We start from the raw sequence: 27,462 nt of genomic DNA, 5'->3' as shown, positions 1-27,462 counted from the left end.
AAGCATGAGGTCGGTCCGTTGCTCTCCCCAGGTTGGCAGAGGGATTGTAGAGCCCAGGATTACATTAGACAATTGACACTGGGTGGAAAAATTGGTTACAAAATCGTGGGATACATTTTTTAAGAGTAAACAATCACTGAAACGATGCCATTGTGCATTAAAGAATTCTCGAACGGAGAACAATAGTCTGTTGCCTATAGCAACCACACTAACAAGACAGCACACATGAGTGAGTCTTTACAGTTTTGCTTTGTCCGATCAGCGCGAACATCTGCCATTTATAATGTTACCAGCTAGGAGGAAGATTTTTCTTATATTCCATCCTGATTGGCTAAGATTGGTTTCCAAAGTTTGCAGGAGTGGCCTGGTTTGAACAAAATGCCTCACATCATGAACACAGTGTCCAATTGCCATTAAACATTTTGAGAGTGTGCGTGCGTGCGTGCATGCGTGCGTGTGTGTGTGTGCGTGCGTGAGTGCGTGCGTGTGTGCGTGCGTGCGTTGCCCTGACAATGTGGGGCACAAGCACCTCCTATCACATAAATTTTATAGCTAATGTAAAACCCTCCCACATCATATTGTACCTGTAAGTAACTCTTGTAATACGCAGTTACGACCTATCTGCCTCTAAACACTGTAAGCTTTAAAATATACAGGCCTTGAACAATATGGTGAATATCAATCTCCTTTACCTACACGCCTTTTCAGGCGTGTCCCCCGAAATAATCATATTTTAATGTGGGACTTGTCACTTTAGAAATGTGCGGATACCCTCTATACACTTACATTTTATGTTGATTTGTTTACTGTTGAGTGAGAAAACAATGTTGCACATTATTAAGTTATTAATCATCTGAGGACCCTCCAAAATCATTTGGGAACCCCCCTTGGGGTTCCCGACCCACAGGTTGAGAACAACTGGTGTAGAACATCATTTTAACCCTTTCCAAGCCACGGGGAGCCCCTTAATATTAACACATCTGGTGCCAACCCCGAGTTTCCCGAGTTTGAAAAGGTACTACCGCTGTGCCAACCCCGAGTTTTCCGAGTTTGGGCCGTTTTTGAAAAAAAGAGAAAAACTTTTTTTCAAAAACATTTTTTGGACCTCCAGAAATGTATTAGGCATGATCGCGATCGCGAAATTGCATGTTTAACCCCCATACCAACCCATTCTTTCAAACATGGCAGCCATGTTTGTTTACATCTGAAGAAAACATAATGGCTGATAAATCATGAATGCCTGAACGGATTTCCAAGCGGATTTTTTTTGTTTGAAAGCTGTGAACAGTGTGCACACACGTGGTGCATCATCTAGGCATGGGCATGCACTTTTTACACAATTGCGCAATTACATGGAAGTCTATGGTAACCATGGCAACGTGGGACATTGAAGAGAAAAAATCATAGCAACTTAAGTGTTAAAACCGGAATATACCGGACATCTGAGCAAGGGTGTCTCAGCCGCGCCGTCTTTTACCGTACTTTGTAATTAAAAACGAAATAAATGATTTTTATCCGAAAATCGGCGATCGTCTAACCTTCCCTAGTCACCACGCGTCCATCGATAGCGCATGGCTGCTCTGACATGAAGCAGAGGTGACGTCATGGCCTTTCCTTCTTCATACTTCCTTGGCTGCCGTCCGTTTACTGTTTGGAGGATAACATTAGCATAGCTGGAGTGCTAAGGGCTAAGCTAGCCAAAATGGTCACATCGACTGTTCAGTCATTCTTGGATTATATGCTTGGATTATTATGCGCACGGATCGCGCACGCGAAACGCACAGGGAGATCGATGCTCGGCCAAAACTACCACTCTATCCCAACGGAGATCCAGATAATCACGGTGAGCTAATGACCTGGGGGGGGAAAAAAAGAAAAAACAACGGTGCGGTCCAAGAAGGAGTGGTGGCGGGCTCATGTTTATAAACATAATATTATGTCTCAGATCACAATACAATAATAGAAATTTCACGGCTAATCTACCAACAACCATTCTATTTCGGCTGGCAAACTGTTAACACCATAAAAGGTAACTGGGAACTCTAATGTGATGACTTTTATGGTCTAAGATTACTGACGCTTCTAAATGGACAGATCTACAAGCTGACAACACGTCACCACGCATCGCCTTGAGAACTTGTAGATCAGTTTACTTTTGGCAAGCAAGAACCTCACTGATGACTCCACAGCATGTTATAAGTAATAGCGTGTATTGAGAATAATAAGATGTTAATTTATAAAGTTCAACCTCATGAGCAAAGGCTAAAACAACTTGGAATGGATATTATATAAGCCCTTTCTACTGAGCAATTGCTCAGTTTGCTCAGTCACCTTTGCTGAGATAAAAAAAGATAAATCTGGAAAAATAGCCATAGAGGGTATGCACGTCCACTGGGACCCGCCCCCCTAATCTAGACTGAGTGGCAAAACATTGAGCAGCATGGAGCATTGGAGTTTGGAAGTGCTCGTTGCAAATCACTCAACGGCCCTGCATACCACCTGTTTCTAATTTGCACATAATGCAGGAGGCATCAGGATGTTGTGTTGTTGAAAACGACTGCTTCCAAACTCTGACACTTGCAAAAATAAAAACCTGCACAGAATGTCTTGACAGAAAGTAGCTCATAACATGCCTATGGTGGCTTTTTATGAAACAAAAAACTTTGCAGATAGAAAGAGGATAATTCAAGCTTTCAGTACAGCAGCAATGTTGGTGAGTTAACTTTATTTAATACAATCAGATAGGACTTTTCTGTTTTGATGTATGGGCTGTCAATGGCAGAAATGAGTTTTTTGCCACTCAGTAGGCGTTCCCACATAACTTCCAGCAACAGTGATGTCACGCGCATACCCTCTATACAGGATTCCAATTAAGAAATAGGCGATCTACAAGCTCAAAACATGGTGCGACACGGGACACTTTGAGCTTGTAGGTCGGCTATGTTTGCTACTTTTGTGTGAAATAATAGAATGATGAAGTAGAATTTGATGAAGACATGAATTTATGAAAAAAAAAGTTAGAATAAGGAGATGGTTTCTGCCTGACAGCAATGCAATGTGGCCCTCTGGAATAGGCGTGGAAATATAGAGGCCCTCTCTATCATCAAAAACCCCATTTCCACTGTTGGGCCAACCCAGAACTAGAACCAGAACTTTCAAGAACCTGTGAAGTTCCGGGACCAAGTTCTGCTTACGTTTCCATATAACCAGAACTAACCGGGAAGGTCCCAAAAAAAGACCAGCAGCGCTGCTGGCCCCTCCCATAGGTTCCCAGAACTAAAGATTAGTTCTACCTCAGGAGCAGGACCTTAAAAAGGTTCCAGGAACCTTGTCTGGAACCGGGGCGTACGCAATGGAAACAAAACCAGAACCAAAAAAATAGGTTAATGTTCCTGAAAGTTCTGGTTCCACCTTGCAGTGGAAAAGGGGCTAAAGTTGCCCAGCCCTGCTTTGGATGTAGGAAAATCACATACCTGATATCCTCATCAGAGGCAAAGAGGATGACCCCCCTGGCGTAGCGCGTGTCCAGGAGCAGACGGATGATTTTGTCGAAGTCAGAGGTTTTGTGTTCGTGAGGGAGCTTCAGTGACTGGGCGATGCAGATCCCACCTGGAGGAACAGGAAAAGCAACAGTTACACCTCAGTGACATCTACTGTTAAAATGTGAGAGCAGTCGTAAAGAGTCCTGTAAGAGTGCATACGAGAGATTGTGCAGTAAAGCTTGCTACATTTGAGAAAGTACATATCTCTGCTCTCGGGCCGAAACCTCCTAACTCCAAAATGTTTGTTTTCGGGAAGATTAGCTCAAGTGGAGTTAGGAGGTTTTGACCGATGGGCTTTTTACTACTTTTCATTGGTTCAATATTATTTTAACCAACACACAGACGTAAAGGGTGTTCAATAGCACATATTTATGAAACAAAGAGAGGGCAAATCGGGTGGCGTAAGGCTGGTTTGGCAGAAAGTGTGGAGTTAGGAGGTTTTAAGCACTTTTTACTACTTTCAATCGGTTCAATATTATTTTAACCAACACTCAGTTGTAAAGGGTGTTCAATATCCCTGATTTATGCCAAAAAAATCAAAAACCTCAAAAATTGAGTTAAGAGGTTTTGGCCAGACAGTGACGAAACCTAGGAAAGCCTCTTTATGAGGTACACAGGAGAGAGATTGTTGCATTAATCTCCAAATTGCCTGACATTTCTTGCCAACTCCCACGTCTATGCATGCAGGTGACGTAGAGTAGAACGCTGCAGAGAGCTAATGTCACTCAACAGCCTCCAAATTATTTTGCCCCATTATTACCCAGCACTTAGTTCAGTGCATACCATTCTGTTCCACTGATACACAATTGAAACATGTACAGTACACTGTTCCATTGATGCACAATTGAACAGGTCTTATATAAGACACAAAAGAATGTGTTTTTGATGAATGAAATAGTGCTCGCACAGTGTGCCAGAGCTCTTAATAAGATTTTCCCAGCTTGAACCCAGTAAAATCTCTCTTCATCTCATCTCAGAATGACAGATACTGGCACTTTTAATCACCACAGGGATCCTAACCCATAAGCATGCTAACTCCCGCACTGCATGTGAGACCGTATAGAAACAGAATATAGATGGGTTTACGAGTACTAAAACTATGTTGCAAGAAAATACCCAGTTTGGACATTTGCCTCTCTATATGACGGTTGTATATCATAATTCAGGGGTCCCACAACCTTCTCATAGATTCCATAGTTTCATCGTTTGACAGCACAATTATCAGTGTATTTTGGATTCATGTCAATTTGTTTTCAGATACTGTATTTAACCACTTGAACTGTCAATACTTAATAAACTACCTTTCACTCTGTACTTAGTCTGCTCTTTTTCCCCTCTACCCCAAAGCTCTTTGCCGAAAATAGCTGATCTACAAGCTCACAACGCCTCGCAGCACGAGGCATTGTGAGCTTGTAGATCTGCTATTTTTGGCTACAGTTCTCAGAATATGGACACTAGGGTTCAAGTGGTTAATATAAAAAGGAGAGAAAAATGCTTCTATCACAAAGAGTTTTGGAGGACCCCCTGAGGATCCCCTAGGGGTCCCGGACCCCATATTGATGACCCCTGTCATAATTGAAAGCACATTTGAACAGATTGCTGAAACCGGGCTGTTTAGAAATGACATCTTGACCAGCAGACTCTGGTGACACAAAGACTAAAAATACATTAGATTTCTTGTTTAACAGATCATTCTCGCCCACTGCTAATTTATTCATTTCATACCATTCAGCTTAGTGCAAGTCACTGTCGTGGCACGATGTTACCATGTCAACCACATCCTCACTCTGTCTGCTCTCTGCCTGACTGCTTCTATTATTTATACAGTATAGGAATGTACAATGAATGGATACATTCAGTTCAGTCTATTAACAATGAATATATGAATGGCTTATTGGCAGTTTAGTATGTGAACGGTCCCAGCTTCTCCGTCTCTCTGTCTATAACGCCTGACACTGTGGTTCCCCTGACACATCACTGTGACATCAGGACTTCATATGGGAATGCCCATATATGGAGGAAGAAAGCCCATATCTGTGTGGCTGGTTCAGACAGGGTTCTCCATATATGGGCATAAAGGGATTGTATGTTGTGATGTCATGGGAACCAATCTAACAGAATCTCTTTTATGCCCATACATGGAGATCCCTGATGTCATCAATATTAAGCCCATATCCAACAGGAATTCATATGGGAATACTCATATATGGAGGAAGACAGCCCATATCTGTGTGGCTGGTTCAGACAGGGATCTCCATGTACGGGCATAAAAGGGATTGTATGTATGATGTCAGATGTGATAGACGTCATAGGATTTTCACATAACAAATGAGTAAAAGCATGTTTGGGCTCTCACAGCATAACTCCATATACAGTACATGGATCTCCATATATGGGTACCAGGGGTCTCCATATACTGTATGGGTAACTGGTCTGATATACTGTACATCACTTGCCAGACACTGGCCAGACGGCCAAGACATGGTCGCTTGTCACCCTGAGGCGTCTTACTAGTGTACAGTCTATGAACAGTGAATATGAATAAGTCCAGTATGTCAACAGACGCCCTACAGAAGGCCATAAAGGAGTGTAAATCCCTACCTTCCTTTAAAACAGCACTGAAAAGCCACTTAGAGGAGGCAGCTACTCACAACTGGTAAATGAAAACATATCTGTCTGTCAATTCAATGTTATATGGGTTAAAAACAGGATCTCAATTGAAATAAGCCATGGCCTTTCTTGGGCGTATCCTTTAGTTGACCTTGTACCAGTGAACTGTACTGCCATGAAACTGTACCTTTTCCTATGCCAACGTCTAATAAATTCTTCAACCAATCAATCAAACAATCAACTGGATGAATATACTGTATGTACAGTCTATACACAATCCATTTGTATTTAAATGTTAAGCTTATCACTGATTCTATAAGGCAGTGCATGACTGAACACAGGTAGTGTTTCGGTGTAAATAATAGTCTGTAGTTATCCAACATCTTTTAAGAAACTGGATCTTCTCACCTCTGTTTCACCGAGTGTTTGGACACCAGTGATAGTTGATGACGTGCATTCCACAAAACCACCCTTGAGGACTCAATTTCAGAGTAGAAAGGTTAAACTAATCTGCATATGGAGCTTAAATTTGTTGTCACATTCCATTAATCAAGGCAGCGGTGCTGGAGGTTCTGGTGGATTTTGTCTTAGTTTCCTCCTACACAGTAATATATTGTACTTTTCCCCCTACAGTACAGTACCGTATAACTGCATTCATTTGTTAAAGAATGACTGAATGACTTTCTATAATCCGTCACAGTCTGGGTTACAACCATTACCAACTTCTTACTTTGCAAGTTACAAGTCTTGTGATGCACAGAAGCAGTGGGACTCAAAACATTTAGTTTGGGATGAAAACTTTAATATTTTCTCCATGGAGCCCAAGCTTCTAGAAGAAATAATAATGGAGAGCCAACATAATTCAGATCTGCTCTACACAACCTGTGGGTCCCGACCCACAGGTTGAGAACCACTGCCTTCGCCAGATAAGCACTGCTCTGGAACAGTAAAACCACATGGTTATATTTACTGCCCCACGCGGACGGAGACAATCTCGTTAACGGTCACCAAGTGACTGATTTGACAGGATGTCGATACGAGGAGGGCATTTATTATAGCGCTATCAGCGGGAGCACAAATACTCCAGCTTTCAATAAATCATGACTCGTGCACCACTGTGAACACGTTCCTTCACACACCATGATTTGCCTCTTGTCATCCACCCCAGGAAATCCACATCATCTAACAGTGTAAAACGATATTTCTCTCTGCTACTTATTTAACATCTCAAGTGTTCTGTGTCGCTGTGCTGCACTGCTGCCGAATGTCGTAATTCAACGGGTCTTCAAAGTTTTCAGGCCAAGGACCCCTTAGTTGAGAGAGAGAGATGAAGCAGGGACCCCCACAACCCATAGATATCATATACAGTAGTTTCATTGTTTGACAGCACTATTATCAGTGTGTTTTGTCTTCATGTCAATTTGTGTTTTCAGATATTTAACCACTTGAGCTTTCACTCTGTACTTAGTGTGCTCTTTTTCCCCTCTACACCAAACCTCTTTGCCGAAAATAGCCTGCAAGGCGTTGTGAGCTTGTAGATCTGCTATTTTTGGTTCTCAGAATATGGACACTAGGGTTCAAGTGGTTCATATAAAAAAGGAAAAAAAAACATTTCTATCACTCAAAGATTTGGAGGACTCCCTGTAACTCTGGGGACCCCCTAGGGGTCCCGGACCCCCTGTTGAAGACCCCTGTCGTAATTGCTTTGCCGGGATCAGCGGTAATGGTATAACGACAGGTGGGGGCGAGTGAGGGTGAGTGACAGGCCACACGCTGTAGGTCATAATTCGGATTAGGAAAAGTGTGATCCATGGCAGACCTTTTCAGTTGAGTTCCAGTCAACCGAAATTACACATGTATAAAGCCCTATGCCAGACGCAGGGCGGTTGCCGCTGGCTTTCTTGCTTGGATCAGCGGGGATCGCGCCGCAGTGGAGACACAAACACACTCGCTCCGCGAGTAAATGCCATGCCATAGCTGAAGGCAGCATTCAGGAGAATTGCCTTATCCAAACTATCCTGAACTTGAGTGCAGCATCTTATGTTGAAAGAATTGCCCTCTGTGTAGAAATCCATGCCGTTACGCCACATCTCCAGTATTCACTTGATTATGCTTAGTTCAGTGTGGTATCAAGCACCGAAAATAGCCGACCTCCAAGTTCACAACGCGTTGCAGCGCAACGCGTTGTGGGCTTGGAGGTCCGCTATTTTTGATGTTTCCACCAAAAGGCCCTTTTAGAAATTTCAGCCCCTGCCTCTCTAACATTCTCTGCACGTCCCTGTGCTTAAGCCAGTGGTGTGCTCACAAGTCTGCCTCAACCTACGGTGCAAAGTTGAAGCAGTGCTATGACGACGCCACGGCACAGAAACGGTCTCAGCACACTAACAGGTGTAGAACGTCTTTGTCTGCAGGGAGTGTGATAATGATTGCCATCGTGATGGATCGGACAGGCAGCTGAAACAGAAAGCCACATCTAGCTATGATCATCCACTACACGGACAGACTCAACAGCCAGGGGGGACACGGGCAGGGGTGTCGCACCAAATTCTGGACCCTGGGTACAAGGATTCACTCATATTTTGTGCTTTAACTATTGAAAAATAGCAGATCTACAAGCTCACAGAGCTCTGCGAGATTGTAGATCTGCTCTTTTTGAAAAAAATCGTGAAAATGTGTGCAAGTCTTTGAATATTTCAAATCATTCTAAGGTTTTTTGAAAAACCTATGTTTCTATGTCAGTGGTGCTCAAACTTTTTCATGTGAAGGACCCCCGAAATGATATGTATTTGGCCAAGGTATTTGGCCCCTTATGACGCCCCTGTATATCATCATGGACTGACACGGACAGACTCAGCAGCCAGGGGCGACACGGGCACTTTGATAGAACAGTACCGCCGTACAGATCAAATCATGAGCATCTATTGGGCGAGCCAGCCAGCAGACCAAGCAAACAACAATAACACCCCAAAACACAATAAATCATATCAGCACCAGAATAATGGAACAATAAGGTATTGTTAAGCCGTTAAAAGGGCCATTAAGCCTCGGGAAATTATTTTTCATCATGTCTGTACACAATATACCGTAGCATTTTATCTTCTGTTTTGCAGTGCTTGTGAAATAGTCTAAATCATTTTTTTACCCATCACAAGATAAGTGTGATTTCCTCAGCTGAGAAATGGGACCGAAATTGCAAAAGGTCTGGTTCTCATTGTCGCCAGTAAAAGCAACAAGGTTACTTTTTTCCATTTGAGCATTAACGGACAAAACAAATGAATGAGATAAGCCTGACAGTGTGGCGAACTGGAGATTCATACTGTAAACAAAGAGCCTCTATAAACATGCATATTCACAACACGATAGATAGATCATTTCATTGTTTGACACTACGGTCATCATTGTATTTTGGATTCATGTCAATTTGTGTTTTCAGATATTTAACCACTTGAACCGTCAATTCTTAATAAACTTGACCTTTCACTCTGTACTTAGTCTGCTCTTTTTCCCCTCTACACCAAAGCTCTTTGCCAAAAGTAGCCGATCTACAAGCTCACAACGCCTCGCAGCTTGTCGATCTGCTATTTTTGGCTAGAGTTCTCAGAATATGGACGCTAGGGTTCAAGTGGTTAATATAAAAAAGGGAAAAAAAAAAAGCTTTTATCACACAAAGATTCAGAGGACCCCCTGGGGGTCCCGGACCCCCTGTTGAAGACCAATGCCGTAGATAGATAGATAGATAGATAGATAGATAGATAGATAGATAGATAGATAGATAGATAGATAGATAGATGCTGCAAGGCAAAGAGGCTGGCTGGGCATTTTGAGAAGGAAGGACAAAGACAACAAATTGCAAGAGGAGGAGAACAAATGAGAAATACCGAGCAGCATCGATCGGCAGACGTGTCTGGATCAAAATGTTTTCGTTAAACCTTGAAGTTGTAGCTCTAATTCAATGCCTGAGAAAAGGGTTGTTCACACCAAGCACTAGAACTATGATGTTATGGTCTGTTCACACCAAGCACTAGAACTATGATGTTATGGTCTGTTCACACAAAGCACTAGAACTATGATGTTATGTTGTTCACACTAAGCACTAGAACTATGATGTTATGTTGTTCACACCAAGCACTAGAACTATGATGTTATGTTGTTCACACCAAGCACTAGAACTATGATGTTATGTTGTTCACACCAAGCACTAGAACTATGATGTTATGTTGTTCACACCAAGCTCTAGAACTATGATGTTATGGTCTGTTCTCACCAAGCACTAGAACTATGATGTTATGTTGTTCACACCAAGCACTAGAACTATGATGTTATGTTGTTCACACCAAGCACTAGAACTATGATGTTATGTTGTTCACACCAAGCACTAGAACTATGATGTTATGTTGTTCACACCAAGCACTAGAACTATGATGTTATGTTGTTCACACCAAGCACTAGAACTATGATGTTATGGTCTGTTCTCACCAAGCACTAGAACTATGATGTTATGTTGTTCACACCAAGCACTAGAACTATGATGTTATGTTGTTCACACCAAGCACTAGAACTATGATGTTATGTTGTTCACACTAAGCACTAGAACTATGATGTTATGTTGTTCACACCAAGCACTAGAACTATGATGTTATGTTGTTCACACCAAGCACTAGAACTATGATGTTATGTTGTTCACACTAAGCACTAGAACTATGATGTTATGTTGTTCACACCAAGCACTAGAACTATGATGTTATGTTGTTCACACCAAGCACTAGAACTATGATGTTATGTTGTTCACACCAAGCACTAGAACTATGATGTTATGTTGTTCACACTAAGCACTAGAACTATGATGTTATGTTGTTCACACCAAGCACTAGAACTATGATGTTATGTTGTTCACACCAAACACTAGAACTATGATGTTATGTTGTTCACACCAAGCACTAGAACTATGATGTTATGTTGTTCACACCAAGCACTAGAACTATGATGTTATGTTGTTCACACCAAACACTAGAACTATGATGTTATGTTGTTCACACCAAACACTAGAACTATGATGTTATGTTGTTCACACCAAGCACTAGAACTATGATGTTATGTTGTTCACACCAAACACTAGAACTATGATGTTATGTTGTTCACACCAAGCACTAGAACTATGATGTTATGTTGTTCACACCAAACACTAGAACTATGATGTTATGTTGTTCACACCAAACACTAGAACTATGATGTTATGTTGTTCACACCAAGCACTAGAACTATGATGTTATGTTGTTCACACCAAACACTAGAACTATGATGTTATGTTGTTCACACCAAACACTAGAACTATGATGTTATGTTGTTCACACCAAGCACTAGAACTATGATGTTATGGTCTGTTCACACCAAGCACTAGAACTATGATGTTATGTTGTTCACACCAAACACTAGAACTATGATGTTATGTTGTTCACACCAAACACTAGAACTATGATGTTATGTTGTTCACACCAAGCACTAGAACTATGATGTTATGTTGTTCACACCAAACACTAGAACTATGATGTTATGTTGTTCACACCAAGCACTAGAACTATGATGTTATGTTGTTCTCACCAAGCACTAGAACTATGATGTTATGTTGTTCACACCAAGCACTAGAACTATGATGTTATGGTCTGTTCACACCAAGCACTAGAACTATGATGTTATGTTGTTCACACCAAACACTAGAACTATGATGTTATGTTGTTCACACCAAACACTAGAACTATGATGTTATGTTGTTCACACCAAGCACTAGAACTATGATGTTATGTTGTTCACACCAAACACTAGAACTATGATGTTATGTTGTTCACACCAAACACTAGAACTATGATGTTATGTTGTTCACACCAAACACTAGAACTATGATGTTATGGTCTGTTCACACCAAGCACTAGAACTATGATGTTATGTTGTTCACACCAAACACTAGAACTATGATGTTATGTTGTTCACACCAAACACTAGAACTATGATGTTATGTTGTTCACACCAAACACTAGAACTATGATGTTATGTTGTTCACACCAAGCACTAGAACTATGATGTTATGTTGTTCACACCAAGCACTAGAACTATGATGTTATGTTGTTCACACCAAACACTAGAACTATGATGTTATGTTGTTCACACCAAACACTAGAACTATGATGTTATGTTGTTCACACCAAACACTAGAACTATGATGTTATGGTCTGTTCACACCAAGCACTAGAACTATGATGTTATGTTGTTCACACCAAACACTAGAACTATGATGTTATGTTGTTCACACCAAACACTAGAACTATGATGTTATGTTGTTCACACCAAGCACTAGAACTATGATGTTATGTTGTTCACACCAAGCACTAGAACTATGATGTTATGTTGTTCACACCAAGCACTAGAACTATGATGTTATGTTGTTCACACCAAGCACTAGAACTATGATGTTATGTTGTTCACACTAAGCACTAGAACTATGATGTTATGTTGTTCACACTAAGCACTAGAACTATGATGTTATGTTGTTCACACCAAGCACTAGAACTATGATGTTATGGTCTGTTCACACCAAGCACTAGAACTATGATGTTATGTTGTTCACACCAAGCACTAGAACTATGATGTTATGTTGTTCACACCAAGCACTAGAACTATGATGTTATGTTGTTCACACCAAACACTAGAACTATGATGTTATGTTGTTCACACCAAGCACTAGAACTATGCTGTTATGTTGTTCACACCAAGCACTAGAACTATGATGTTATGTTGTTCACACCAAACACTAGAACTATGATGTTATGTTGTTCACACCAAGCACTAGAACTATGATGTTATGTTGTTCACACCAAGCACTAGAACTATGATGTTATGTTGTTCACACCAAACACTAGAACTATGATGTTATGTTGTTCACACCAAACACTAGAACTATGATGTTATGTTGTTCACACCAAACACTAGAACTATGATGTTATGTTGTTCACACCAAGCACTAGAACTATGATGTTATGTTGTTCACACCAAGCACTAGAACTATGATGTTATGTTGTTCACACTAAGCACTAGAACTATGATGTTATGTTGTTCACACCAAACACTAGAACTATGATGTTATGTTGTTCACACCAAACACTAGAACTATGATGTTATGGTCTGTTCACACCAAGCACTAGAACTATGATGTTATGGTCTGTTCACACCAAGCACTAGAACTATGATGTTATGTTGTTCACACCAAGCACTAGAACTATGATGTTATGTTGTTCACACCAAGCACTAGAACTATGATGTTATGTTGTTCACACCAAGCACTAGAACTATGATGTTATGTTGTTCACACCAAGCACTAGAACTATGATGTTATGTTGTTCACACCAAGCACTAGAACTATGATGTTATGTTGTTCACACTAAGCACTAGAACTATGATGTTATGTTGTTCACACCAAGCACTAGAACTATGATGTTATGTTGTTCACACCAAGCACTAGAACTATGATGTTATGTTGTTCACACCAAGCACTAGAACTATGATGTTATGGTCTGTTCACACTAAGCACTAGAACTATGATGTTATGTTGTTCACACTAAGCACTAGAACTATGATGTTATGTTGTTCACACTAAGCACTAGAACTATGATGTTATGTTGTTCACACTAAGCACTAGAACTATGATGTTATGTTGTTCACACCAAGCACTAGAACTATGATGTTATGTTGTTCACACCAAGCACTAGAACTATGATGTTATGTTGTTCACACTAAGCACTAGAACTATGATGTTATGTTGTTCACACCAAGCACTAGAACTATGATGTTATGTTGTTCACACCAAGCACTAGAACTATGATGTTATGTTGTTCACACCAAGCACTAGAACTATGATGTTATGTTGTTCACACCAAGCACTAGAACTATGATGTTATGTTGTTCACACCAAGCACTAGAACTATGATGTTATGTTGTTCACACCAAGCACTAGAACTATGATGTTATGTTGTTCACACCAAGCACTAGAACTATGATGTTATGTTGTTCACACCAAGCACTAGAACTATGATGTTATGTTGTTCACACCAAGCACTAGAACTATGATGTTATGTTGTTCACACCAAGCACTAGAACTATGATGTTATGTTGTTCACACCAAGCACTAGAACTATGATGTTATGTTGTTCACACCAAGCACTAGAACTATGATGTTATGGTCTGTTCACACCAAGCACTAGAACTATGATGTTATGTTGTTCACACCAAGCACTAGAACTATGATGTTATGTTGTTCACACCAAGCACTAGAACTATGATGTTATGGTCTGTTCACACCAAGCACTAGAACTATGATGTTATGTTGTTCACACCAAGCACTAGAACTATGATGTTATGTTGTTCACACCAAGCACTAGAACTATGATGTTATGTTGTTCACACCAAGCACTAGAACTATGATGTTATGTTGTTCACACCAAGCACTAGAACTATGATGTTATGTTGTTCACACCAAGCACTAGAACTATGATGTTATGTTGTTCACACCAAGCACTAGAACTATGATGTTATGTTGTTCACACCAAGCACTAGAACTATGATGTTATGTTGTTCACACCAAGCACTAGAACTATGATGTTATGTTGTTCACACCAAGCACTAGAACTATGATGTTATGTTGTTCACACCAAACACTAGAACTATGATGTTATGTTGTTCACACCAAGCACTAGAACTATGATGTTATGTTGTTCACACCAAGCACTAGAACTATGATGTTATGTTGTTCACACCAAGCACTAGAACTATGATGTTATGTTGTTCACACCAAGCACTAGAACTATGATGTTATGTTGTTCACACCAAGCACTAGAACTATGATGTTATGTTGTTCACACCAAGCACTAGAACTATGATGTTATGTTGTTCACACCAAGCACTAGAACTATGATGTTATGTTGTTCACACCAAGCACTAGAACTATGATGTTATGTTGTTCACACCAAGCACTAGAACTATGATGTTATGTTGTTCACACCAAGCACTAGAACTATGATGTTATGTTGTTCACACCAACACTAGAACTATGATGTTATGTTGTTCACACCAAGCACTAGAACTATGATGTTATGTTGTTCACACCAAACACTAGAACTATGATGTTATGTTGTTCACACCAAACACTAGAACTATGATGTTATGTTGTTCACACCAAGCACTAGAACTATGATGTTATGTTGTTCACACCAAACACTAGAACTATGATGTTATGTTGTTCACACCAAACACTAGAACTATGATGTTATGTTGTTCACACCAAGCACTAGAACTATGATGTTATGGTCTGTTCACACCAAGCACTAGAACTATGATGTTATGTTGTTCACACCAAACACTAGAACTATGATGTTATGTTGTTCACACCAAACACTAGAACTATGATGTTATGTTGTTCACACCAAGCACTAGAACTATGATGTTATGTTGTTCACACCAAACACTAGAACTATGATGTTATGTTGTTCACACCAAGCACTAGAACTATGATGTTATGTTGTTCTCACCAAGCACTAGAACTATGATGTTATGTTGTTCACACCAAGCACTAGAACTATGATGTTATGGTCTGTTCACACCAAGCACTAGAACTATGATGTTATGTTGTTCACACCAAACACTAGAACTATGATGTTATGTTGTTCACACCAAACACTAGAACTATGATGTTATGTTGTTCACACCAAGCACTAGAACTATGATGTTATGTTGTTCACACCAAACACTAGAACTATGATGTTATGTTGTTCACACCAAACACTAGAACTATGATGTTATGTTGTTCACACCAAACACTAGAACTATGATGTTATGGTCTGTTCACACCAAGCACTAGAACTATGATGTTATGTTGTTCACACCAAACACTAGAACTATGATGTTATGTTGTTCACACCAAACACTAGAACTATGATGTTATGTTGTTCACACCAAACACTAGAACTATGATGTTATGTTGTTCACACCAAGCACTAGAACTATGATGTTATGTTGTTCACACCAAGCACTAGAACTATGATGTTATGTTGTTCACACCAAACACTAGAACTATGATGTTATGTTGTTCACACCAAACACTAGAACTATGATGTTATGTTGTTCACACCAAACACTAGAACTATGATGTTATGGTCTGTTCACACCAAGCACTAGAACTATGATGTTATGTTGTTCACACCAAACACTAGAACTATGATGTTATGTTGTTCACACCAAACACTAGAACTATGATGTTATGTTGTTCACACCAAGCACTAGAACTATGATGTTATGTTGTTCACACCAAGCACTAGAACTATGATGTTATGTTGTTCACACCAAGCACTAGAACTATGATGTTATGTTGTTCACACCAAGCACTAGAACTATGATGTTATGTTGTTCACACTAAGCACTAGAACTATGATGTTATGTTGTTCACACTAAGCACTAGAACTATGATGTTATGTTGTTCACACCAAGCACTAGAACTATGATGTTATGGTCTGTTCACACCAAGCACTAGAACTATGATGTTATGTTGTTCACACCAAACACTAGAACTATGATGTTATGTTGTTCACACCAAACACTAGAACTATGATGTTATGTTGTTCACACCAAGCACTAGAACTATGATGTTATGTTGTTCACACCAAGCACTAGAACTATGATGTTATGTTGTTCACACCAAGCACTAGAACTATGATGTTATGTTGTTCACACCAAACACTAGAACTATGATGTTATGTTGTTCACACCAAGCACTAGAACTATGCTGTTATGTTGTTCACACCAAGCACTAGAACTATGATGTTATGTTGTTCACACCAAACACTAGAACTATGATGTTATGTTGTTCACACCAAGCACTAGAACTATGATGTTATGTTGTTCACACCAAGCACTAGAACTATGATGTTATGTTGTTCACACCAAACACTAGAACTATGATGTTATGTTGTTCACACCAAACACTAGAACTATGATGTTATGTTGTTCACACCAAACACTAGAACTATGATGTTATGTTGTTCACACCAAGCACTAGAACTATGATGTTATGTTGTTCACACCAAGCACTAGAACTATGATGTTATGTTGTTCACACTAAGCACTAGAACTATGATGTTATGTTGTTCACACCAAACACTAGAACTATGATGTTATGTTGTTCACACCAAACACTAGAACTATGATGTTATGGTCTGTTCACACCAAGCACTAGAACTATGATGTTATGGTCTGTTCACACCAAGCACTAGAACTATGATGTTATGTTGTTCACACCAAGCACTAGAACTATGATGTTATGTTGTTCACACCAAGCACTAGAACTATGATGTTATGTTGTTCACACCAAGCACTAGAACTATGATGTTATGTTGTTCACACCAAGCACTAGAACTATGATGTTATGTTGTTCACACCAAGCACTAGAACTATGATGTTATGTTGTTCACACCAAGCACTAGAACTATGATGTTATGGTCTGTTCACACTAAGCACTAGAACTATGATGTTATGTTGTTCACACTAAGCACTAGAACTATGATGTTATGTTGTTCACACTAAGCACTAGAACTATGATGTTATGTTGTTCACACTAAGCACTAGAACTATGATGTTATGTTGTTCACACCAAGCACTAGAACTATGATGTTATGTTGTTCACACCAAGCACTAGAACTATGATGTTATGTTGTTCACACTAAGCACTAGAACTATGATGTTATGTTGTTCACACCAAGCACTAGAACTATGATGTTATGTTGTTCACACCAAGCACTAGAACTATGATGTTATGTTGTTCACACCAAGCACTAGAACTATGATGTTATGTTGTTCACACCAAGCACTAGAACTATGATGTTATGTTGTTCACACTAAGCACTAGAACTATGATGTTATGTTGTTCACACCAAGCACTAGAACTATGATGTTATGTTGTTCACACCAAGCACTAGAACTATGATGTTATGTTGTTCACACCAAGCACTAGAACTATGATGTTATGTTGTTCACACCAAGCACTAGAACTATGATGTTATGTTGTTCACACCAAGCACTAGAACTATGATGTTATGTTGTTCACACCAAGCACTAGAACTATGATGTTATGTTGTTCACACCAAGCACTAGAACTATGATGTTATGGTCTGTTCACACCAAGCACTAGAACTATGATGTTATGTTGTTCACACCAAGCACTAGAACTATGATGTTATGTTGTTCACACCAAGCACTAGAACTATGATGTTATGGTCTGTTCACACCAAGCACTAGAACTATGATGTTATGTTGTTCACACCAAGCACTAGAACTATGATGTTATGTTGTTCACACCAAGCACTAGAACTATGATGTTATGTTGTTCACACCAAGCACTAGAACTATGATGTTATGTTGTTCACACCAAGCACTAGAACTATGATGTTATGTTGTTCACACCAAGCACTAGAACTATGATGTTATGTTGTTCACACCAAGCACTAGAACTATGATGTTATGTTGTTCACACCAAGCACTAGAACTATGATGTTATGTTGTTCACACCAAGCACTAGAACTATGATGTTATGTTGTTCACACCAAGCACTAGAACTATGATGTTATGTTGTTCACACCAACACTAGAACTATGATGTTATGTTGTTCACACCAAGCACTAGAACTATGATGTTATGTTGTTCACACCAAGCACTAGAACTATGATGTTATGGTCTGTTCACACCAAGCACTAGAACTATGATGTTATGGTCCAACATACGGCAGGGCCACTGTGAAACCATCTGGTTGAACAATCCAATCTGGAATATTCTCTGTAAAGCATCATTCTAATCTTCAGTCTTAGTTGTTTTAATTTATTCTTTTATATTTTACTTCCATAATATGTCTTTTCGGAATGTATCTGTAGCCAACTTTTCTTCTTTTTTATGATTTATAATTTTTATTTCATGTTTTTTCTTACAATAGAGACAGAGCAAGGGCTGACACAGTGGTAGGCAGATCATATGTCCCCATAAAAATAAAAATAAAGACAAAAGACTCAACAAGAACAGAACAAACAAAACGCATATAACAGTTAGACAAGACCAAACCTAAACCTACCAACACAACAAGAAACAAACATAAACAAAACATAACACATACCTTAAGCACACTGTTGCATAGACCATATTCACACAGCGGCCATCTTGGATCACATGGCTTCCTGGGATAGCAGCCTGCATTACAAACCACTGTAAACAATGGAGCGATGGTCCCAAAATATGAGTTCTATTCAACCAATTTCTTTTTACCAAATTGACAAATGGGCAGATGACAACATCAACATCCCCAAAAGGATTAAATAGAAGGGTACATCCACAATATTCATGGTAGTTAGGTTGCAGTGTTACTCTGTACAAAGACTTGCTACAGTATGCAGACTAGTGCTTGCTCTGCCATCATATAGTTAACATTACTGTATCCTGATTTTTGTATATTAATCAGCAACAATCTAACAACAAATAGTTAATATGATAGTGGAGCAAGCACTGCACAGATAGCAAGTCTTTGTACAGAGTAACACTGCAACCTAACTACCATGAATATTGTGGATGTACCCTTCTATTTAATCATTTTGGGGATGTTGATGTTGTCATCTGCCCATTTGTCAATTTGGTAAAAAGAAATTGGTTGAATAGAACTCATATTTTGGGACCATCGCTTCATTGTTTACAATGGTTTGTAATGCAGGCTGCTGTCCCAGGAAGTCATGTGATCCAAGATGGCCGCGGTGTGAATATGGTCTATTGCACCTCTATCGTGATAAAGCCTCGTACAATCAGTCCACAACATTCTTACATAACAGGATAAATATACATTATGTGCCACAACTAAGTGCCTGTCTCCCCGGGCATTACAGCCGATATCCCTGTTGTCATCCCTTAGTATGGGTCTGTTATCGTTGTTATCTCTTAGCTAAGGCTCAGTAGTCTGTCTACTCTACTGGCTACCGGGAGACTGGTAGACAGGTTATCACCCTTAAGTCTTGTCCTGAACGTGAGTTGGTGCATGCACATTGCAGTGATAAGACCAATGGGTGATAACGGGTCTACCAGCTCCTGGTAGCCAGTAGACAGACTACTGAGCCTTAGCTAAGAGATAACGATAATGTAGGTATCAGGTGGTCCAGAGGGGGCTGTTACCCTGGACCGGCCTGGAGCCCCTCCGTCTGCACAGAAGGGCCCCAGAGCGAGCCCAAGACCTCAACCCCCCCCCCCCCCCCCCCCCCCCCCCCCCTGATGTCCCCCATGCACTTCAACTGAAATGCCTCTGGTCTGTTTGGTCTGTTTTGCCAACTTTTCTTCTTAAATTATTTGGAGAGCATCTGTGCTGCCGAGGCCTCAAGCAGCTTATTTTGCTTTGTTCGTATTTGTGTTTGGTTTGCCATCGTTCAGAATCAAGGCATAACCTCCAGTTTGGAGGTCATAAACAATAATTCAGGATTCAGGTTTCCACATCACTCATGGAGTGCAAGACAGACAGACAGACGAGACTCTACCAAAACCTTTTCCCCCCCCTTTTTTTTTTGGGGTGCATAAATTATATAAAAGGTTAGCAGAGATAAAGCATAATATGTTGAGGATGAAAGAAAGAACATTCTTCCCGGTTGGTGAATGTACATGTATGAAATGCATGGAAAGAGGGATAGGATAGGATATTTCAGTCTGCCTGGCTGCGCTGCTCTCAGTGTTATCCAAGACAGAGTTTGATACATTTATCTCACCCATCAACAGAAAAGAAAGGAAAACTAAATAAATAAAACAAACGGTAACACTTTATATTAAGGTCGCCCTTTATAATGCATTATAAGCTCATTTGTAATGCATTATAATGCACTTATAAGGTGTTTTAACGCTTGCTATAAATGTTTACCAAACAAATACCTTCAGAAGACATCTAGTAACACCTAACACCATGCAGCTGAGCGGAGACATAAACCTGATCTATTCTGACCCTTTGTGCGGACCCAGTGTGATTCAATTGACCAGTCCAATGCAATTAGCGAGCTGATAAAAGAGATCCTGAAGCACATCAATGGGGGCGGCATTACAGCAAGCAGGAGTAAATTAAAAGAGACACAGGGCAGTTGACATGTCTTATAATTGGTTCTCTCAGCAATGGGTTGGAGAAATAAAGGCGTCCTATCCCATCTTAAGACAAGCTATTGATATGTTGGTATAGGGGTCTACTGTAGTTGTCCCGATTTAAAATGAAGCAAACACGGAACCTATGATTGGCCGCTAGTTACGCTGTTCTGGCACCAGCAGCAACATGTTCTCCATAGGATTCAATTCTATTCCCCTGAACTTTTACAGTTCATTTTCTTACCTAAATAAACATTGTCATAAATACTGTATGCTTCCTGTCGCTATAAGCCTCGTTTCAACCATGATTTGCGTTTTGTGAAAATATGGTCCAATTTATGTTATAGGCTATTTGATGTTATAGCAGGGTATGCTGTAGGAGGGGCTTGTGATCATAGGCTTGTGATGATTCTTCTTTGTGTGCTTTATTTTCAGCAAGCTCAAAACAATGTCCCATGTATGAGGTTACACGTGACCGTTGGCAGCCAATAGCATTCCTTGGGTACTATTAAAACAATGATAGCGGCACCCGTACAACGGCCAAAAAAAGCTTCATTCGCGCAGCATAGAAACCAATGGCTTTCCACTGTCCATATTCTTACAGTCTATGGTTGGTATGAATAAAGGAGCACCTATTTGTTAGCCGGGTCATATGCATTTTTACAAATTCTACAATGATACTTAGTCTTAGTGGCCCTTTACATTTCAAACAAGCTGCTTGTTTGGGGGGTAAGATGCTCTTTAGCTATTTACTGCCAGTGGCCATATGACTGTGGAGCCACTTTTTTATGTGGCATCATCTGTACCAGTCTGTGGTTTGGATAACTATATGATTCTGCAAGCTTTGCTGACAGAGCCTTCATTGTAAGTACTGTATATGTCTTGAATGGAGGGAAGTTCACATCCACTGATCCACTCAACCGCCCGCACGGCCCTTTGCATTGCCTTGTGGTTGAGGCCAGTACAAGTTCCCATACCATGCAGTGATGCAGCCAGTCAGGATTATGACGGTGGCTGTACCACTGTAGAACTTCTTCTGTCACCTGAGAAAGTAGCGTTGTTGTGCCTTCCTGTATTAACCTGTCCACTGGAGGCTTTTCTAAATAGAATAACAATGGTCTAAAACCCAATCAAGTACAAAATGTGCCAATCTCAACAGGAAGCAACGGTAAATTATGTATGCTGGTTGCAGTGGAATCACAGTCCAACGTTAGTTTGATGGATATCCACCTGTTTGAAGGATTGCCCACTTTCAAGAGCAATCAGATTTCTCTGTGAAAATACCAGAACATTCAGGGCACTTTTCATCATTACCAACAGCAATGTATGCCTATCCTCACACCTGCTGCATGAGTTGCATCCCTGTGTCTGGGTAGAAAGCTGGGGTCTGTAATTCCACAGAACAATGCCATGGCCCGGCACTTCTCTGTACATGAGGCGTGTAGCTATAGACTACGGTTTAAGCTGTTTATTATCACATCCATTATACAAGCACAACAAGTTAAGTAGGAATTTAAAAAAAAACATGCCATCCTCTCCCGTGACAACTTGGCAGACCAGAAAAGCAGAAGCAAGTAAATGTGGGTCTTTATGCAAAAACAAACAAAGGATTTTCCCCAGTGACAAATTTGTAACGCTTTTTTATGCTGTTTTTGTTTCATAGTATGTTTTTTATAGTATGGCCAGCATGCAAGAGAGGAAACAGTTGGCAAATCGGTGAACCTGCATATGGGCTATTTGCAACCTGCAACACCATTGTATGGCAAGGTATTCTAATGTTTTCATCTTTCAATCTCTCCCTTGTGTTCACCTATATGGCTCCCAGTCAATATCCTTTGGCGGAATGGTAAATCTTTTAGTATAAAGTATAGGAAGGACAGGTTTGTATATGACAATGTGCTTCTTTTTACAGCAGCTCCACAGAGACCAAACTCTGTGGAGACATCTCTGCCATTATGAAAGTCAGATGTAAACAAAAAAAGGAATTGTTGAGCGATTCAATCAAGCAATTTAGTGTGAAATCCCACCGCTCACGGTCGAAGCTATACCGAGGACTAAAAAAACCTCTACCGATCAATCACAAATGGTGTGCTGAGGTGCGCTGTGAGTGAAGTCCAGGTGTGCCTTGGGATTTTGTGATAACCAAATAAGATTATTGCACATTATCCTATTACAAATATTATTTGTCTGTGTTATGTGTGTAATTCAAATATATCGAGAACCGTCAGACTAAATTACCTCAGTATGGTTGACATGAAACCCCAGGCCAGAGCTTGTTGCGTTATGTGTGTTATTCTCATGGCATTCGGGACATTAAACAGCCAGGAATACAAGTAGACAATGTAGAGGAGGACACTCTCCGGGGACCGTTTCCTCAGCTGACTTTCAAAATAATCGGTGCATTAACATAAATTAAAATGGAACAATTAACATAACTCTGACAAAAACAACAACAACAAATGCAGTTATATTTCGGGTATTGGATTATGTATCTCAAGATAGTTTCAAATATCTTCAAGCTGACTTCCATAACATGATTATTGAAATCCAATGGCTTCCTCAGAAAGATGGTATGCTTTGGAAGATGTATAACATGAGTCATAGTAAACTTGACATCATATAGATCATGGCATGGTCCTTTAAATCACATTATAATGAACAATATAGATATTAGGCCTCTGTGTAGACACCTGTCTGGTAATATTAAAATGTCAAGTAAAGCTTGGCAACATAATGTGATCATCTCTGCATATCTCTGCAGAGATGCAAACATTATAATTGTGTACCTTGCCATCATGCATCATGCTCAGGCACTGTACACATTGTGCAAAGGCACTTTGCCCTGTTTGTTTGACACATCTCTAATGGCTGCGTCTGTATCACTGTCTCATGCTGTGTTCTATCAGACCTTGATCAGTCAAATGTATCAAATAATAGCATGAATGAGACAACACAGATCAATCAAAACAGGCAATTTGTCCCCTTGAAAACCAAAGCAAGTTGCTGAATACCACAACAAATATTATCAGTTATTTTCAGTACTTGATACCACACTAAACCAAGCATTAAAACGGCAATGTGGCGTACAGCATGGATTTCTACACAGAGAGGGCAATACCCCCCGCCACTCCGACATGTCTTCTTTCCGACATGTCTCCATTCCGACACTAACCCTATCTCTAACCCTTACCCTAAACTTAACCTCTATGGAAGTGTCGCCACTCCGACAATAAGAAGTCAATTTCGGAGTGGCGACATGTCAGAATGGAGAGCGACACCCAATTCTTTCAACATAAGATGCTGCATTCAAGTTCAGGAGAGTTTGGAAAAGGCAATTCTTTTGAATGCCGCCTTCAGGTATGGCATGGAAAGAGGGGCATTTGCATTTCTTTCACCATTGCAAAAACTGCATTCATGGTCTTGAGAGGGCACTTTTTACGGGCGGGTAAAAGGGCAGGGGTTCAAGCCCCCTTTCATGTCTATGTGTGCACGTGCCTGTGTGTCTCTTATAACCTCCACTCACAATTAGGTGGTGTAAGTCTGAAAGCACACACCAAATACCTGGCGACTGCCCATAACTCCCGACATCTCATTACTCCCGACTAGGTGGATATGCGTGTGGTTAGGGTTAGGGATAGGGATAGGGTTAGTAATGGGCGGGGCGAGTCGGACCAACGGAACGTCGGAGAAATGCACCGTCGATGGCATCCATGTCGTTCAATTCAGCTGAGAGTCCTGTATCAGTGGAGCAAGGTTTATAAAAACGTGAGCTACTGAAACTCTCTTGCAGAGTCAATATCTGTTTTTATAATCCATGAAATGCTGACTTCTTGTTAGATATAAGGTATTTAGTACAACCTTAAAGGACAACTCCGCCCTAAATCACTTCTAGGCTCATTTTCCTACTTATATTGATCCAACAATACGGTCCATGGGGTCTATTAGGCAGAAATGCACCTGTTTTCCACTTTCCCCAGCAGAACCCAGCAGCTCTCATAGCATAGAGTGCAGCCTATAAGCCTATCGCTTTTACACTATTTGTTGTGGTCAAATGTGTTTTTATTTTTCATGAATGTGGTACTAGTTGTCATTACACACACATCCATGTCATCGCTGTCCCACACGAGCCATCACACTCTGCTTAATAGATGTTATGCTTTTATGTGTTTTGCGAAGTCCCGGAAAAGATGCCCTCTGATTGGCCAGTGCAGTCACTTTGATTGGCACATGTGCCGAATGCTCACCCCAAAACATTATTTATGAGATTGTGGTGGCTTGTGTGGGACAACCAAGCCATGGATGTGTTTGTAATGACAACTAGTAACACATTCATGAAAAAGAAAATCACTTTTGAACACAACAAATAGTGTAAAAGCGATAGGCTTATAGGCTCCACTCTATGCTGTGACAGCTGCTGCGTTCTGCTGGGGAAACTGGACAACAGGGGCATTTCTGCCTAATAGACCCCATGGATATTCTTTTTGGATCAATATAAGTAGGAACATGAGCCTAGAAGTGATTTAGGGCGGAGTTGTCCTTTAAGTCCAAATATTGGCCATAGCAGCCAGCCAAAGCAATAAAAGCAAAGGACTTATTGCTATCTCGGCAGCTTGCCCACTCCTGTCACGGACCCACACCCCCATCGCCACGCACACCCCCAGCCCTCAGCCAGCTGACCGACCTCAGAATTTATCTGTATTACCCGTGACTAAATATTGATTCGGGTAATCATTCTTAGGTTAATCTGAGAGAGCGATAGGCGGAATTATGGCTTCATTCCACTCTGACCCACAGAGTCTCTGGAATTATGGCGGTGAGTAGCGAAACTTACAAGGTTGAGGTGTGAGGTGCTGCCGGAGCATTTGTCAAGGCTGAACGGTCAGAGTGGCTGCTGGAAGCCAAAACACTGTCCAAGGCAAATTGTTCTTTGAGTTCAGGTATAATACAAGACCAAGTGCTGCTACAACAGTGTTTCTAAAACTATGCGTCAGGACAGGATACAAAATGGTGTCATAGTGGTGTTTCTACATGGGATTGTGGGATATACTGTAACACACTGGTATACAACTAGACTATAAACTTTACTTACGCCTACTGCCCCTTCTGGGGCATAGGCTGACAACAAGCAATCTCCAGGCATCTCTGTCTTGAGCTGTTCTCTCCAGATGACTCCATATACAACCGTGAAACAGGTTAGAAAAAGGGAAAAGGAAAAATAAACGTTCTAAACTTCCTTTTGAAGGTACTAGATAGTCTTCCAAATGCCGCCATGGTTGGTGGGCCAGCTAGGACAACTAGGCTTCAGAAATTCTGAGGGGTAGAAAGTAGCCAAAAAACTATCATACAACATAGCTGCATTTGGGGCTTGAGTACAGAGCTACTGAAGCCCCCTTTAATCCAGTCCAGACAGGCGCCATTTTTAGTCCTCTTCTGTTAAATATTTTACAGTGTTTGCGTTAATCACTTAATACTTTGTGAAGAGAAGAATCAAAGACACACAGAGAGAGAGAGAGAGAGAGAGAGAGAGAGAGAGAGAGAGAGAGAGAGAGAGACTTCAAAGCTGAACATCACAGCCATCTGCAGGATATCAAAGCTAGCATTTTTTGTGTTCCCACTTTGAGGGAATTCATAACAAGCTGACTGCACTAGTTAATGATACAGGTCAAAGCTATTTACATGTTCATTCACCCGACTATACTATAGAAACCGTTCAAAGCCTTTTCTTTATTTGTTTGGTTTTTTAGTGGATATTAATAATGAATCAAACACTCTTCTTTCTGTCTTTGTAGCCAGTTTTAGTTGATGATACTGACATGGACACAGTAAATTCCTCAGATTAATCCTCAGTTAATGAGTCCATTTGTTACTAAATCCGTAATTACATTTACACTGAGGATTTTACTGTGTACATTATTTACATAATTACATAATGCATTATTGTTCTGCCACAGTGCTGCAGAGTTCCCTCCCTTCTTGTCTTTGTCCTTCACTCGGTGAAATGCTCCACCGGCTGTCTGTCCATCCGCCTGGCAGTCTGTCTGTCTGTCTGTCTGTCTGTCACGTCACACTGTTGGCCCTACTCTTATCTCCGCCACCGTTGCCCCTGATTTCTCACATGGCCCCTCTAGCGCCA

General features: G+C 40.5%; 1 protein-coding gene across 1 annotated transcript in view; it reads right to left on the bottom strand.

Moving 5' to 3' along the window:
- The window catches only part of LOC308287454 (metabotropic glutamate receptor 7-like), a gene marked incomplete at both ends in the record, with an annotated part of 249,076 nt that overhangs the window by 168,236 nt on the left and 53,378 nt on the right, over positions 1-27,462 (bottom strand). The window contains one exon of the mRNA XM_080728627.1: positions 3,474-3,609. Within this exon, the coding sequence (XP_080584753.1) occupies positions 3,474-3,609 (136 nt within the window). The remainder of the gene's footprint in view (positions 1-3,473; positions 3,610-27,462) is intronic.

This window comes from Nannobrachium achirus (genome assembly GCF_963921795.1).
Source record: "Nannobrachium achirus genome assembly, chromosome: 6".
In the NCBI taxonomy this organism is placed as follows: Eukaryota; Metazoa; Chordata; class Actinopteri; order Myctophiformes; family Myctophidae; genus Nannobrachium; species Nannobrachium achirus.
The sequence above is the reverse complement of the archived record's forward strand: the minus strand, read 5'-3'. Positions and strand labels throughout refer to the sequence as shown.